The 16,005-nt window shown below is 36.2% G+C and overlaps 1 protein-coding gene across 1 annotated transcript in view; it reads right to left on the bottom strand.

Moving 5' to 3' along the window:
• The window catches only part of LOC136885270 (EF-hand domain-containing family member C2), a 76,513-nt gene that overhangs the window by 18,491 nt on the left and 42,017 nt on the right, over window positions 1–16,005 (bottom strand). Inside the window, exons 8-10 of the mRNA XM_067157760.2 lie at window positions 15,420–15,562; window positions 8,747–8,943; window positions 1,722–1,855 (exon numbers count right to left, since the gene is read on the bottom strand). Coding sequence (XP_067013861.2) covers window positions 1,722–1,855; window positions 8,747–8,943; window positions 15,420–15,562 — 474 coding nt within the window. The remainder of the gene's footprint in view (window positions 1–1,721; window positions 1,856–8,746; window positions 8,944–15,419; window positions 15,563–16,005) is intronic.

The raw sequence follows: 16,005 nt of genomic DNA, 5'->3' as shown, positions 1-16,005 counted from the left end.
GGTACCAGAATTTAGTCCCACAGGAGTTCTTTACGTGCCAGTAAATTTACCGACACGAGGCTGATGTTTTTGAGTACCTTCAAATACTATCGGACTGAGCCAGGATCGAACCTGCCAAGTTGGGATCAGAAGGCCAGCGCCTTAACCGTCTGAGCCACTCAGCCCGGCAGAAAGAAAAAGAAAGTTACGAATAACATGTTTGAGTGTTTAAGCAATATTGTGTTTATTTTTGTGATTAAAAACTTGAGTACTTCATGATATATTGATGGCCTCATCTCATATCCTAACTGTATGCATTGAGAACATTTTGTTGTTGCTAGTTGCTTTATGTCACACCGACACACATAGGTCTATTACATACTATCCACTTCTTATTTGACACATAGGTCTTACGGCAACGATCAGATAGGAAAGACTTAGGAATGGGAAGGAAGCGGCCGTGGCCTTAATTAAGATACAGCCTCAGCATTTGCTTTGTGTGAAAATGGGAAACCACGGAAAACCATCTTCAGGGCTGCCGACAGTGGGGTTCGAACCACTATCTCCCAAATACTGGATATTGGCCGCACTTAAGCTACTGCAGCTGTCGAGCTCAATTCAGAACCATTTTTTAGTGCATATATGTAAGTGCATATTTGGGCATTTTATGCTGTTTGAGTCATCACTCCATCAACTGGTTTTATGCAGCCCTCCATGTCACCCTATCCTGTGCTAACCTTCTCATTTCTACATAACTTCTACATCCTACATCTGCTCTGATCTGTTTGTCATATTCATACCTTGATCTACCCCTACAGTTCTTACTACCTACACTTCCCTCGAAAACCAACTGAATAAGTCCTGGGAGTCTTAAGATGTGTCCTGTCACTCTATTTCTTCTTCTTGTCACATTTAGCCAAATTGATCTCCTCTCAACAATTTGGTTCAGTATCCCTTCATTTGTGATTTGATCCATCTCACCTTCAGCATTCTTCTGTAAAACCACATTTCAAAAGCTTCTATTCTGTTTCTTTCTGAGCTAGTTATCATCCATGTTTCACTTCCATACAATGCCATGCTTCAGCCAAAAAGCTTCAAAAACATCTTTCCAATTCCTATACCAATGTTTGAAGTGAGCAAATTTCTTTTCTAAAGAAAGGCCTTTCTGTCTTGTGCTAGTCTGCATTTTATGTCCTCCGTACTTCTGCCATCATTAGTTATTTTACTATCAAACTAACAATATTTATCTGCTTCCTTTAAGACTTCATTTCATTTAATTCATTTTATAGTGTATATATTTCTCAACACTATTAACCAGTGTCTGGCTCCTTCTAGAAGTTTTCAAAATTTGCCAATGCTGTTGTTTTGTTCTCTAATGGTCCTATCCACATTTTTGTTTTTGAGCTGGTACTCGTGTCAACGGCCCTGAGTTTGCTCTCATTGTCACAATAACTTAACTCTGTGTTGCACTACTTGTATTTAAACTAACAACTAACATATTTTTTTTTTGCTAGGGGCTTTACGTCGCACCGACACAGATAGGTCTTATGGCGACGATGGGATAGGAAAGGCCTAGGAGTTGGAAGGAAGCGGCCGTGGCCTTAATTAAGGTACAGCCCCAGCATTTGCCTGGTGTGAAAATGGGAAACCACGGAAAACCATCTTCAGGGCTGCCGATAGTGGGATTCGAACCTACTATCTCCCGGATGCAACAACTAACATAGAACATTTAATTTTTGTACCTCATTTCACAGTATGGAACAACACCGCACTTCTTAGCATCTGATTCCAGATATTCCTTCACAAAGTCCTTGTACACCGGCTTCAGTGCCTCACGTAGCTTTTCCAAAATAAGAAGAATGTTGCTCTTGGGGAACTAGAAACAGAAACAACAAATCATTCTAACAATGAGAAATGGCAGAATTTTAGATGTTTTAAGAATAACACTGACTGACTGTACTACAGCGTTAATCAAAGGAAGATTGAAAAAAGGTATGTGTTAACATTTTAAAAAAATATAATTTTTAAATCATGCTGATATAGTCGCTAAGAAGAATACATTGAAAAGTCCTCAACCTGTGTCCAGTCATTCAACTGGGTTAGGAATGGAATGAACGAAGCCCTCATCTAGTGTAAAGGATAGGAATTGTGCCGGCTGCCGAAGCCTGTCGCACTCCTCTGTGGCAATGTTTAATGACCAACAGATGAAATGAAATGATATTGGAGAGTGTTGCTAGAATGAAAGACGACATGGAAAACCAGAGAACCTGGAGAGAAACCTGTCCCGCCTCCGCTTTGTCCAGCACAAATCTCACATGGTGTGACCGGCATTTGAATCATGGATCCCAGCAGTGAGAGGCCAGCGCACTGCCATTTGAGGCACAGAACACTATCTGACCAAAAGTATCTGGAAATTCCTTTGTACAAGCAACCTAAAACCTAGATATCACTACGAACACTGCTGCTGCTATAAAAGATGGCCGAGGGCTTGATATTTCAGATAAACGCAGACTGGGAGGAGCAAGGGAGTTTACTGACTTCAAACGAGGAGTGGCTACTGATTGTCCTTTGCAAGGTGCCCAAGTCAACTGCCGGGGAGACGATTGTGATGTGGAAATGGGAAGGAATGAATACGGAGCCCTCCTGTTGGAATGAAGAGCCTCGACTCTAATGAGAATGGTATAAAGCTAGTTAGTTTTGCTGTCTCATACAATCTTTATACAAGGCATATTTTTTAAGTAAGTACTGTTTTGATACAGAAAAAAAGTAATGTAATTTTTAAAGAACTCTTTTTTTTTTTTCCCCCACAAATAATCCTGTACCTTACACTACTTCTCAACATACTGTAACTTCCAAGCATATTAAGGTATTTGTCACATCGTGAAACCAGCTTCTAATTTCCATCCTCATAGAAATCTTCCACCTTATGTGCCAACCGCTGCAGCACGGTCATTTTTAGGTTGTCAGCACTGACCTCCTAAATGCTTTTTCAAGTACAGGAACAAGTGGTGATCACCAGGTCTTCAGTAATGACAGTTGGTCGCCCAATACGCTTCTCGTCGTGGACATCAATAAGGCCTTCTTTAAATGCCCTCACCCATTTTTTTACCATTCCTTTGCTCATAGTGTGTTCCCCATATGCTTTATTAATCTGCCAATGAATTTCAACAGCTTTGATGTCTTTTGCATTTAGAAAACGAATCACAGTGCATACTTCACACTCGGCTGGACCATTAAATTGTCAGAGGCATTTTCAATACACAAAAACAAATCTAAATACAGCCAAATGCTTCCATAATGGCATTTGTGGCTAGCCTACAGATGTATGTTGTGAGCGTACATGTTCTGAACGACGACCGATGTACTGGAGCGGCCATATTTAAAAACAGTACTTAATTAAATAACATGCTTCGTATCAAGAGTATATCAAGGCAGCCCACAAAATATATGGGTATTGCTGGATGGCAACATCAAAAACCAGATAGATAATGCACTAATGGATAAGAGACACCAACGCGATGTCATCAATGTGCACAGCTACCAGAGGGCGGACTAAAGCTCCCATTACCACCGAGTCATCTACAAACTAAGACAACGATTAGCTAAGGGAATCTCATGCATTGAGCAGGAAGATGCAAAGAGATGTAACCTTAATAGGTCAAAAGATGAGGACACTTGATTACAGTACCAAATCACAATTCAAAATAAGTTTTAATCACTGGAAGATCTAGAGGAATAAGGAGATTCTGCAGAGCAAAGAAGGGATAAACTAAAATCACTGATTCAGAGAAAGAGGACCCAAAAGAGGTCTGGTTCAATGATACCTAGCAGTAGAGAAGAGAAAGAATGCCCTTCATGCATGTCTTCAAGACTCACCTCAGAGAGATTAGTATCTACTTTAGAGAAGAGAGACCACCTGTGCTGTGCACAGGAAGAAGAAACATGGAGGATCTGGTTGTTGAAGTGACTGATACAGAAAAGCAAGATAACGACAGTCACTGTATAGTGTGTATAAAAAAATGAAAGGATTTAAGCATGGATTTCTGCTCCATCTTCGTAGACTGCTGTCTTTATATAGATTGTCTCTCCCCTTTTAATCCCTGTTTATCTACATCCATCTCATCTGTCAGAAGATATTCCCAACTGGAAAACAGAAATGAGTTTGTCAGGGGCTGTGAATAGATGGGAATTAGGATTGATGAGGAGAGAGCCTAATCTATGTGGAGATTGGCCTAGTCTCTTTGTGTTTTTATGTTTGTCCTTGGAGCTCCTGCCATCAACAGAGGATGGAAAATGTAATTTCAGAATCAACTGAATGTGGAATGGGATCTACACAAATCAAATGAGGAATCCCTGACACTGATGGATGTTCCTTAGGATGAGAATGCCATAACTCTGTCTGAAGTGCAAGAAGCAACTAAAGAAGATGAGAAATGTTTTCTCACCGGGAGTGGATGAAATAAGTATAGAACTGATTTGAACTACTGGGCATTTGGGAATATATTGGTCAAGTAGGGTGTTTAAAGCAGCCTAGAGACAGAAGGAAGTTCCAAAAGAATGGGAAAAGGGAATTACTGTCCGTATATTAAAGAAGTACCTAAATGTTTATATAAGGAAAGATCTTCATTGAGGTAATCACATAAAGAGTATTTTAAACAAAGGGTACAAATCTCTACACATGGTTATGAAGGTATTTAGGGGTTGTAGTAAAGATGTAAAGGAGATGTCATATAAGTCTCTGGTGAGACCCCAACTAGAGTATGGTTCCAGTGTATGGGACCCTCATTAGGATTACTTGATTCAAGAACTGGAAAAAATTTGAAAGAAAAGCAGCTCAATTTGTTTTGGGCGATTTCCGACAAAAGAGTAGCATTACATGTTATAATTCTCATGTTAGGTCCGTATTGAAATGTACGTAAATACAAAGTATGTTACAAGTGTTTATTTATATATCCACCTGTTCAATACAAAGAGAGTAGCATTACAAAAATGTTGCAAAGTTTGGGCTGGGAAGACTTAGGAGAAAGGAGACGAGCTGCTCGAGTAGGTGGTATGTTACAATTTACAAACTTCATGATTTTTTACATCCTGAGAGTCATAAGAGGGCTGCTTATTTCAGTATAGTTTATCGAGTCTTCAGTTTACCTTTATCTCATACGGAAAGAGAAAAAGAATTACGGTACATGCAGAAGATAGCCATTATGAATGGGTTCAGTGTTAATACCATTAATAAAATTATAAGTAAAAAGAAAGAACAACATAAGACTAACACCAGAGAATCACAAGAGTTCAAAGTACGCAACTTTTACATTTACAAACCCACGGATTTTTCAAATCACAAAATTATTTAAGAAACACGACTATCAAGTCTCATTTTCAACAAAGAACAATAATGGTCATATATTTTATAGCCATAATAGTATAAATTACAATAAAGAGAATTACTTAGATTCAGGAATCTATAAACTCAAGTGCGATCAATGTTTTGTCACGTACATGGGGCAAACGTGCAGGAGTTTTCAAACTAGATATCTCAAACACGTCAATGCCAATAGGCATACGAAGTATTCTGCTATGAGTGTCCATATGGGTATACCAGTATACAGTACTGACATAAACAGAGACTTGACCATTTTAAAAAAAGTGAGCAAAGGGAACCTGATGAGCAATTACAAAATTTTTTATATAGGTTTAGATCAGAGTATTAATGCAAACAAAAATTTGAATGACGTACAAGAGAACAAAATCTGTTATATGAACAGATACCGTCACTTTTATCATCATGAAAAATTAATAATTTGAAGTTACCTCCTCTAAAACACATTCTACATATAGGCTGAGCTATTTCCCCTTCTCCTACTAATAACACTGCTCCTCCACCTACCGCCCCTAGCCAAGTTTTGCCGGGTGAGAGGAAACATAATTATAACACGGGCAGAGGCGTGGCAAGAAGCAAGTCAGAGCGAGGCTCAGTCATGAACCAGCTATAGGGAGTTTCACCAACTTTGATGGTAAGCTTTTCCATCACGCATTTGTGACGGAAACTCATTTCTTAAATTTCCGAGGGTTTTAAACCCATTAATTTTATACATCTTTCTTTCCAGACCTTGTCTTTTTAAAAAGGAATCATAAGAATTAAGCTACCAATATGGTAGTCATGCAGCACAGATCTTTGCCATACGACAGGCTATCTCAGAAGCATTAGATTCCTTCTACCAGAAATAGCTTATTTTTTGAAAGGAATTTCCATACGAATTAAAGCTTTCAAATATTCTGATGTGGATTTGGTCCCATTTTCCTATTGTGAGGCCAGAATTCAAATCTCCCTCAGTCACTGCACTGAAGCTACCAACACTATATGTCATATTTTCAAGAAATGTCATTCCAATTTTAACAGTGAAGAAAGATTTTTTTTTGCAACAAGTGATGAAAAATTGTATGTAAATAGTGTGTATATTTTATGTTTAGTGTCTTCTCAAACAATTCATAAAGGACATGGGTTCTTCCAGTTTTAAATTTGTAGACAGCAACAATGAGCATTGTAATCTGCTACGAGACGTTATGGCCGAAGAAGTCTCAAATGAGACGAAACATGTTCCAAAGTATGTTTAATGTAGTTTTATATCAAATAGTTTTTACTTGTAAAGTGTATTGATGGGGTGGACCATTAAACCTAACACTAGTTCTTAATTTAAGTGGTATGTTCTGAGCTGTCAGCGGAGAGATGGCGTGGAATGACATTAGTAAACTAATAAGTTTGAGTGGAGTCTTTAAAAGTAGGTTAGATCACAGTATGAAGATAAAGTTGGAATTCAAGAGGACAAATTGGGGCAAATATTTGTTTATAGGAAGGGGAGTTAGGGATTGGAATAACTTACCAAGGGAGATGTTCAGTAAATTTCCAGTTTCTTTGCAATCATTTAAGAAAAGGCTAGGAAAACAATAGATAGGGAATCTGCCACCAGGGCGACTGCTCTAAATGCACATAAGTAGTGACTGATTGAAAGGAAACCAAAGATATTGTGGGAACTACAAAGGAATTACCCTGACTCTGCATGAAATGAAAGCATTTGAAAGAATTCTAGTGCAACCCGAACTGGAAGAGGAACAACATGGATTTAGGAGTGAAAGATCAACGATGAACCTGATAATTGCAATGTGACAAATTGTGGAAAAATACTGGGAATAAAACAAAAATTAAATTCTGACCTTCATCAATCTGAAGAAAGCATGCAATTGTATTCCCAGAGGTGTAATTTGGTTGGCCTTGGATAAGAAATGGTTCCACAACAAATGTACTTGAAGTTCATACCAAAGTAGGAGAGATGGAGGAATTCAAAGTAAGAATGGAACTAAGATATGGGAATATCCTGTCACCTCTCCTGTTCATTATCATCTTGGATGAAATACTGAAAGAAATCAAAAAGACGATCAGTGTAAGAACACTAAAAGCATGGTTCTTTTCTGAAGATGACCGAGCTCGATAGCTGCAGTCACTTAAGTGTGGCCAGTATCCAGTATTCAGGGTATACTGGGTTCGAACCCCAGTGTCAGCAGCCCTGAAGATGGTTTTTCGTGGTTTCCCATTTTCACACCAGGCAAATGCTGGGGCTGTACCTTAATTAAGGCCACGGCTGCTTCCTTTCCATTCCTAGCCTTTTCCTGTTCTAACATCGCCATAAGCTGTGTCGGTGCGACGTAAAACAACTTGTAAAATGAGAAAAAATTCTTAAGATATTGTTCTGTAAGGTGAGAGTGAAGAGGAAGTTCAAGAACAGGCAAACCTATGGATTGAAGTGATTGAAGAATGGAGAAGGAAAATCAAGAAGCAAAACTGCCGTTCTTACACTAGGATCAAGGAATGGAAGAGGTGGTGTAATATTTCAGTATCTTGGGAGTGCGATATGACACAGGAGAAAAACAGAAGAGTGAAGTTCACTGGAAGGATTTACCAGAGTGAGAGGACTGTTATGGAGTAAGAAAGAGCCAACACAATGCATGGAAATCATGTACAAGAACTACTTTCTACCAGTCTCTATATAAAGAGCTAAAACTAGGGTAACGAGCAAAGTGGAGGAAAGTAAACTCCAAGCAAGTGAGCTGACATTTCTAAGAAGTCTGTTGGCCAAGAGGAGACAGGACCAAATAAGAAATATGGTAATACGAGAAACACAAGGAGAATGAGAAGTGGAGGAACGAGGATCCCGAAATCAATGTTATTTTATTTTATGAAATACTTCCTCTCATGCAGAGGCTGCCTTGCGACAAAGTATACTTTTTACATTTATTTTTAGAAGATAAATAGATATACTATACTTGATAAATGTTGAAGGTAACCTAATTGTAACAGTGATTTCTTAGAATTATCAGTGAGCCCCTTAAGGCTATGATAGCAATCTCCCATAATGCTGTAACTGGCAGAGACATCTGTTTCTAGAAATTAGCGGCAAAAGCGGGAATCGTTCCCCTTGCTCCAATCATCAGACCTACTATGTCGAGGTGGGACCTACATGTAGACCCAAGAAATGATGGAGAGAACAAACTGTTTATGACTAAGGAAGAGAGTGGTAATCTTTCAAGATATGTTTCCTATCGTGGAAGTGCTGAAAATACTAATGTTACTGTTTTTTTATATCCCTACAGTTATTATGCTGAAGTTATCTGACAATTTCTCCACGTACTTGATGACAAGTCTAATGTGTCTCGGTTTCTAAAAAAAATGTCAATAAGCACATTTCCTTGAGAGTATCCTGCTGTATCATCTCACCTCATGACAATTGACCTCCATATAACGGTAAGCATACTCATCAGCATCCATCAGCATGAACAAGAAGTCATTGAGCACCAGTACATTGCCCACATAGAAGTCATCCTGAGTGTAGATATCAGGCTCTTTGGGAACAAACAGTTCTTGACCAGGCTTGTATATCTTGTTGCGTGAAAAGAACATTCCTCCCTGGAAACCTACACAGAAACAAATAAACTATTTTAATTCCAAAATGGCCTTTTAACCCATTGGCTCACTATTTTTTAAAAGTCAATACTGATATTACAATGTAGCATGCTTAATATTGTTCATCATTTGCTGCAATAACCTTGGAAGACAACAATCATAAAGGAAAGTTCTGCTAACCTTCTTCACATCACACATCTGACTGTAGTACCTTAACGGACAGTGCCAGCTCAGTATTATTTATTCCTGTCAGAGGTACCAATATATACAAGAAAGAGATACTGAATATGAAAAATATACATGAAAAAATTAATCGTATATAGTTATAAATGAAGCGCTCAAAAAATTTGCATATGAAGTATAACACACAGAAGATCATAGATAAAAATCAAAAAGGAGAAATCAAGTATTACATGAAAATATCTACACTATATACACAATATTTACACAAGTTGTGACCAGTATTTGGCTACATTGATGGCATTATTTCCAGCCAGTGCCAGTTCCAACCCTGTACATGAATCTGGGCATAGATGACAGTCCAAGAGATGCCTAGAAGTCTGTTTCTCTCCACGCCAGCTCAGCGACAGTTCTTAAGTCTCAAACCTACAAGACCTGCGCTGTTATATGGGACAGAATGTTGGTTCATTACTAGAAAACAGAAACAGAAGGTCCCTGTGGTATTTATTTATTTGTTTGTTAGTTTGTTTGTTCATTTATGACAAAAGGTCCCATGGGTCTATGGCTCGTGATAGGGACAGTAAAGTACATACTTTTGTTAAGGAGACACAATAATAATAGGTTTGTTCCGACAAGCAGTTTGCACACGGTTTTGTATCGATTCATGGACTGATGTAAGTGCACGCGCGAACTACGTACTCGTTGGGAACCGTTGCTAAACTTAAGTCTGTTGGAATGGTTCGTAAACGGTCAAGAAAAACTACAATGCGCATGCGTTCATGGTTATGCCAGAGATTCGAGGTCAACACGTTTGAGGATAAAAGAGAATTTTGGTTACTGAATGATTTATTTCACTACATGGAATACATATAATGTAAATATGTATTATATAGGACTGTACAGTTTTTATTGTGTATATTTGTGTACTTTGTAAACATTTATATATCTTTCATTTTAGATTAATATCTATTGTACATAGCTTGGATCTTTGTAATTTGGTGTTATGCTGTTGCTGATTATCAATCAATCAATCAATCAATCAATCAATCAATCAATCAATCAATCAATCAATCAATCAATCAATCAATCAATCAATCAATCAATCAATCAATCAATCAATCAATCAATCAATCAATCAATCAATCAATCAATCAATCAATCAATCAATCAATCAATCAATCAATCAATCAATCAATCAATCAATCAATCAATCAATCAATCAATCAATCAATCAATCAATCAATCAATCAATCAATCAATCAATCAATCAATCAATCAATCAATCAATCAATCAATCAATCAATCAATCAATCAATCAATCAATCAATCAATCAATCAATCAATCAATCAATCAATCAATCAATCAATCAATCAATCAATCAATCAATCAATCAATCAATCAATCAATCAATCAATCAATCAATCAATCAATCAATCAATCAATCAATCAATCAATCAATCAATCAATCAATCAATCAATCAATCAATCAATCAATCAATCAATCAATCAATCAATCAATCAATCAATCAATCAATCAATCAATCAATCAATCAATCAATCAATCAATCAATCAATCAATCAATCAATCAATCAATCAATCAATCAATCAATCAATCAATCAATCAATCAATCAATCAATCAATCAATCAATCAATCAATCAATCAATCAATCAATCAATCAATCAATCAATCAATCAATCAATCAATCAATCAATCAATCAATCAATCAATCAATCAATCAATCAATCAATCAATCAATCAATCAATCAATCAATCAATCAATCAATCAATCAATCAATCAATCAATCAATCAATCAATCAATCAATCAATCAATCAATCAATCAATCAATCAATCAATCAATCAATCAATCAATCAATCAATCAATCAATCAATCAATCAATCAATCAATCAATCAATCAATCAATCAATCAATCAATCAATCAATCAATCAATCAATCAATCAATCAATCAATCAATCAATCAATCAATCAATCAATCAATCAATCAATCAATCAATCAATCAATCAATCAATCAATCAATCAATCAATCAATCAATCAATCAATCAATCAATCAATCAATCAATCAATCAATCAATCAATCAATCAATCAATCAATCAATCAATCAATCAATCAATCAATCAATCAATCAATCAATCAATCAATCAATCAATCAATCAATCAATCAATCAATCAATCAATCAATCAATCAATCAATCAATCAATCAATCAATCAATCAATCAATCAATCAATCAATCAATCAATCAATCAATCAATCAATCAATCAATCAATCAATCAATCAATCAATCAATCAATCAATCAATCAATCAATCAATCAATCAATCAATCAATCAATCAATCAATCAATCAATCAATCAATCAATCAATCAATCAATCAATCAATCAATCAATCAATCAATCAATCAATCAATCAATCAATCAATCAATCAATCAATCAATCAATCAATCAATCAATCAATCAATCAATCAATCAATCAATCAATCAATCAATCAATCAATCAATCAATCAATCAATCAATCAATCAATCAATCAATCAATCAATCAATCAATCAATCAATCAATCAATCAATCAATCAATCAATCAATCAATCAATCAATCAATCAATCAATCAATCAATCAATCAATCAATCAATCAATCAATCAATCAATCAATCAATCAATCAATCAATCAATCAATCAATCAATCAATCAATCAATCAATCAATCAATCAATCAATCAATCAATCAATCAATCAATCAATCAATCAATCAATCAATCAATCAATCAATCAATCAATCAATCAATCAATCAATCAATCAATCAATCAATCAATCAATCAATCAATCAATCAATCAATCAATCAATCAATCAATCAATCAATCAATCAATCAATCAATCAATCAATCAATCAAATCAAATCAAATCAAATCAAATCAAATCAATCAATCAATCAATCAATCAATCAATCAATCAATAAATATCATTTAAACATAATTGCAAACAAGTAAAAAATAATAATCACTTCCCTAAATAATGTTAATTTTTCACTTTTGGGATATTGTATCTCCAGATCATCTTCACTGGAGTCTAACTTCATAAAATTATCAGAAACTCCTTCAATATCATCAATATTCATCATGTATCATTCTTATTATATCTAGTGTCTGTTATTTTGGTAGTGTGTAGTCAAATATGACGTTTTAATTCTATAATAACGCCATACATGTATTTAATTGAAATAGTATGTGTAACATGTCGTCTGCTTCTGCCATATGATGAGGACCGATCAGCTGTTTACAGCTGTGGACCAAAATGCACAGCTTACAGTTATTTTGGTGTACTGTGCATGTCACTAACGAACAGTTCTTGGTCTGGACCACGAACTGCTTTGCCAGTCTGCAAACTGGTTCATGAACGGTCCGCAGTCTGTTGGAACAACTGACTCCAAGTCTGCGTTTAAGTTTGAGGTTTGTTGGAACACTCTTTTCTTACTGCGCATACGTCAGACAGTTTGCAAACTGTTCCTGTTCGTGTTGGAACAAACCTTATATTACAGATAGTATAGCTTTGTCAGTAAAGTGACAGGTACATTTTTGGATAACTAAGAGATAGTTTTTTAAAGTGTTAGCATCATAGTTTTTCAGAAGTATATTCAGATATTGCATGGTTGTAAGATATTAAATATGGACAATATATCCATGTATTAATTAAAGTAAGTTATATAGATGTTATATTAAGATATCTGTATAGGAGTAATATTCCTTCAGTTTTTCCTTAAAACATTTTAATCGATTTACAGTTCTTTATAACAGGACGATTATATGTCTTTCACTCCATACTTTACTGAATTGGAGTGAGAGGGAGATATCCTTAATGATCCTCTAGTCTCATATCTCTCAATTTCACTAAAATGGAAGAAGTTAACAACAGAGTGGGTTAATTTCCTGTCTAGCTTATACAAAAAGACTGATGATGAAAAATATCTATAAGCTTGACCATAATGGCTACCAAAGGTCCATAGTTTTTCAGTCAATACAATTCAAAATCTAGTATATTTACTAATACATCAAATGCACTTCTTTCCAAGGTAGTATTAATATTTATCATTCCAAATAAAATTATTTTGAATATTTGGTCCTTTTGCACTAAAATATTCATCCACTATAAAGATAGAAACCGACCTGGCTTACACCAGTCTGAAGTCAGATCATGGAAAGATTTAAAAGTTGAACAGCCTTATTAATTAAACTTCTATACCTTATCATATTCCTTAATCCAACATCGAGGTCGCAAATACCTATATAAGTACATGTTTCAAGAATTAATATTCTCTTCTTCAGCTTACAGATTAAAATCACATGCATGTAAAAGACCTTATTTAATTTTTTAAATGTCCTAACATAAAAATGGTTAAAAACAACAAAAACACATGTTTGAATTTGAATATGTTTTTATTGTATTGTTTCTTTAAATTTTCTGTTTTGTTTTATATATATCTAACCCATTGTGCAGAAAGGGACCCGAAGTTGGCAATGGATGTTTTATAGCAGAGGGTGTAGAAATAGCATCTCCATGTTTTCACTTCTTGCGCTACCTATGGGTCTCCTTCACAAACGAAGTAATGCAGCAGTTCGAGTCTTCAACACTCTACGTCAAAACTTTGTATAATTAGTAAGAAAATCAGTCAAAGTTGTAACTGTATTTTGCTCATAATACAGTTATCTTAATAGCAACAGTCAATACTTAATATCTTCTGAAGTATTGCACCTAGAAGTATGAACTCTGTTTTTCTAAATGTTCAGTATCTTATGCCCATTTTAGCAACCACAAAACAAAAGTATAAAAAATGAAAAATGAAAATTAAGATCCTTTTCCATGCAACGGGTCACACATATAAAAGTTATTTAATACAAGGGGCGTTCAATATATAATGCAATGCATTTTATTTCTCGGCCAATTTTTTTTAAAAAAATTGGAATTTTGTTTGGCACAGCTTTGAATATTCCCACTTTGTCTCGTACAGACAGCGCTATAACTAGCCTTCAAAATGACGCCTGTAATGGAGGTGCATAGCAAACAGAGAGGAGTTATTGAGTTTCTTTTGTCAGAAAACCAGGGCATCACAGATATTCATAGGCGCTTGCAGAATGTCTACGGATACCTGGCAGTGGACAAAAGTACAGTGAACCTTCTCCATGGCAAGGCAAGACCTCACACAATTCTGTGCACCTGACAGGATCTCACAAAACTTCAGTGGAATTTTCTTCTTCATTCACCATACAGTCCGGATCTTGCACCTTCTGACTTCCATCTGTTTGGCCCAATGAAGGATGCACTCCACGGGGAGCACTACGCGGAGGATGGGTAAGTTATCGATGAAGCACGATGTTGGCTCCAACATCGACCAGTCAAGTAGTACCTTGCAGGCATACAGGCCCTCACATTACGGTGGCGTAAAACCATAGCATTGAACGGAGATTATGTTGAAAAATAGGGTATTGTAGCAAAAGGATTGGGAAATAACATTATGTATTTGAATCCTCAATAAAACCAACCTGCTTCTAGAAAGAAAAAAAAAAGTGTTGCTTTATATATTGAACTTATAAGTATTGAACAGAAATAAACAAATATTCTAAATATTTGAGTGTGATTTGACAGAAACTGATGATGTTCTTTCAAGAACAAAACATGTCATTCTTTTTTTAAATAGTGTGTATTTTTATTCCTTGTTTAATAATGTTTTTTTTTTTTACAGGTATGTTATAATATTTATACTGACGTGTGTTCGACAGACTGAAAACGTTTAACTTACATTTAACTGAGTTGATACTGAAAAGCCCACTGGATCCCGTGAGATCTCCGAAGTTAAGCAACATTGGGCGTGGTCAGGAGTTGGATGGGTTGCCACGCGCTGTTGGTGGGGGGTAAGGGAATGGAGGAGCGGAAAGGAACTGGCCACCCTACCGCACATAAACTCCAGCTCAGGAACACCTCTGCGGAGGTTTGGACCTGCCTTCGGGCAGAATTATTACCTACCTATACTGAAAAGCCTGGCTTCCTTCTTAACAAATTAATATTATCATAAAAAATTTAGCTGTAAAAGTGCTTCTTCCTAAAATACACCAGCCCAGAGGGCTCGCATGGTCATCAAAACTCGCCAGTAAAATGGTTAAAGGGGCCTAACATCTGGTTCATTAGCTCCATGATAAATTTGAGCTGTAGATTTTCCTACAAATATCTCAAGTTTATCATAATTTTCTGTTTTGTGAATAGGCCACATTATCAATGCAAATCTCTTACCTATATTTGGCATTACTTCCTCATTGACAGAGATGGTATCATCACATAGAAAGAAACTGATAATGAAGAAACGTTTATTATCGTCAGGGTTCTTAGAGATGAGGCTGGCTCTGAAGCGCAAAATATTGCTGTTGAAGCCATCCCTGTAAAAATAACAGTTCACTTATTTTAGTTTACATATCCAGAGCATCAAGTTACTCAGTATGAACTTACATTTAAAATATTAACTATTAGTGATAGTGAAATACATAAAAGAGAAAGATCAGTAAATGCTGGAGTAGAGACAAAGGAGGACATCATTAAGATAAGTTCCTAAGTATATAAACAGAAACCCAAACCCCATGGAGCAACAGCCCCGATGGGCCTTGGCTACCAAGCGACCGCTGCTCAGCCTGAAGGCCTGCAGATTACGAGGTGTTATGTGGTCGGCACGACGAATCCCCTCAGCCGTTATGTAGACCGGGGCCGCCATCACTCCATCAGATGGCTCCTCAATTATAATCATGTAGGCTGAGTGGACCTCGAACCAGCCCTCAGATCAAGGTAAAAATCCCTGACCTGGCCAGGAATTGAACCTGGGGCCTCT

The sequence above is a fragment of the Anabrus simplex genome, chromosome 14 (genome assembly GCF_040414725.1).
Source record: "Anabrus simplex isolate iqAnaSimp1 chromosome 14, ASM4041472v1, whole genome shotgun sequence".
NCBI classification, from domain to species: Eukaryota; Metazoa; Arthropoda; class Insecta; order Orthoptera; family Tettigoniidae; genus Anabrus; species Anabrus simplex.
Note: the sequence above shows the minus strand (reverse complement) of the source record. Positions and strands in the feature narration are given on the sequence as shown.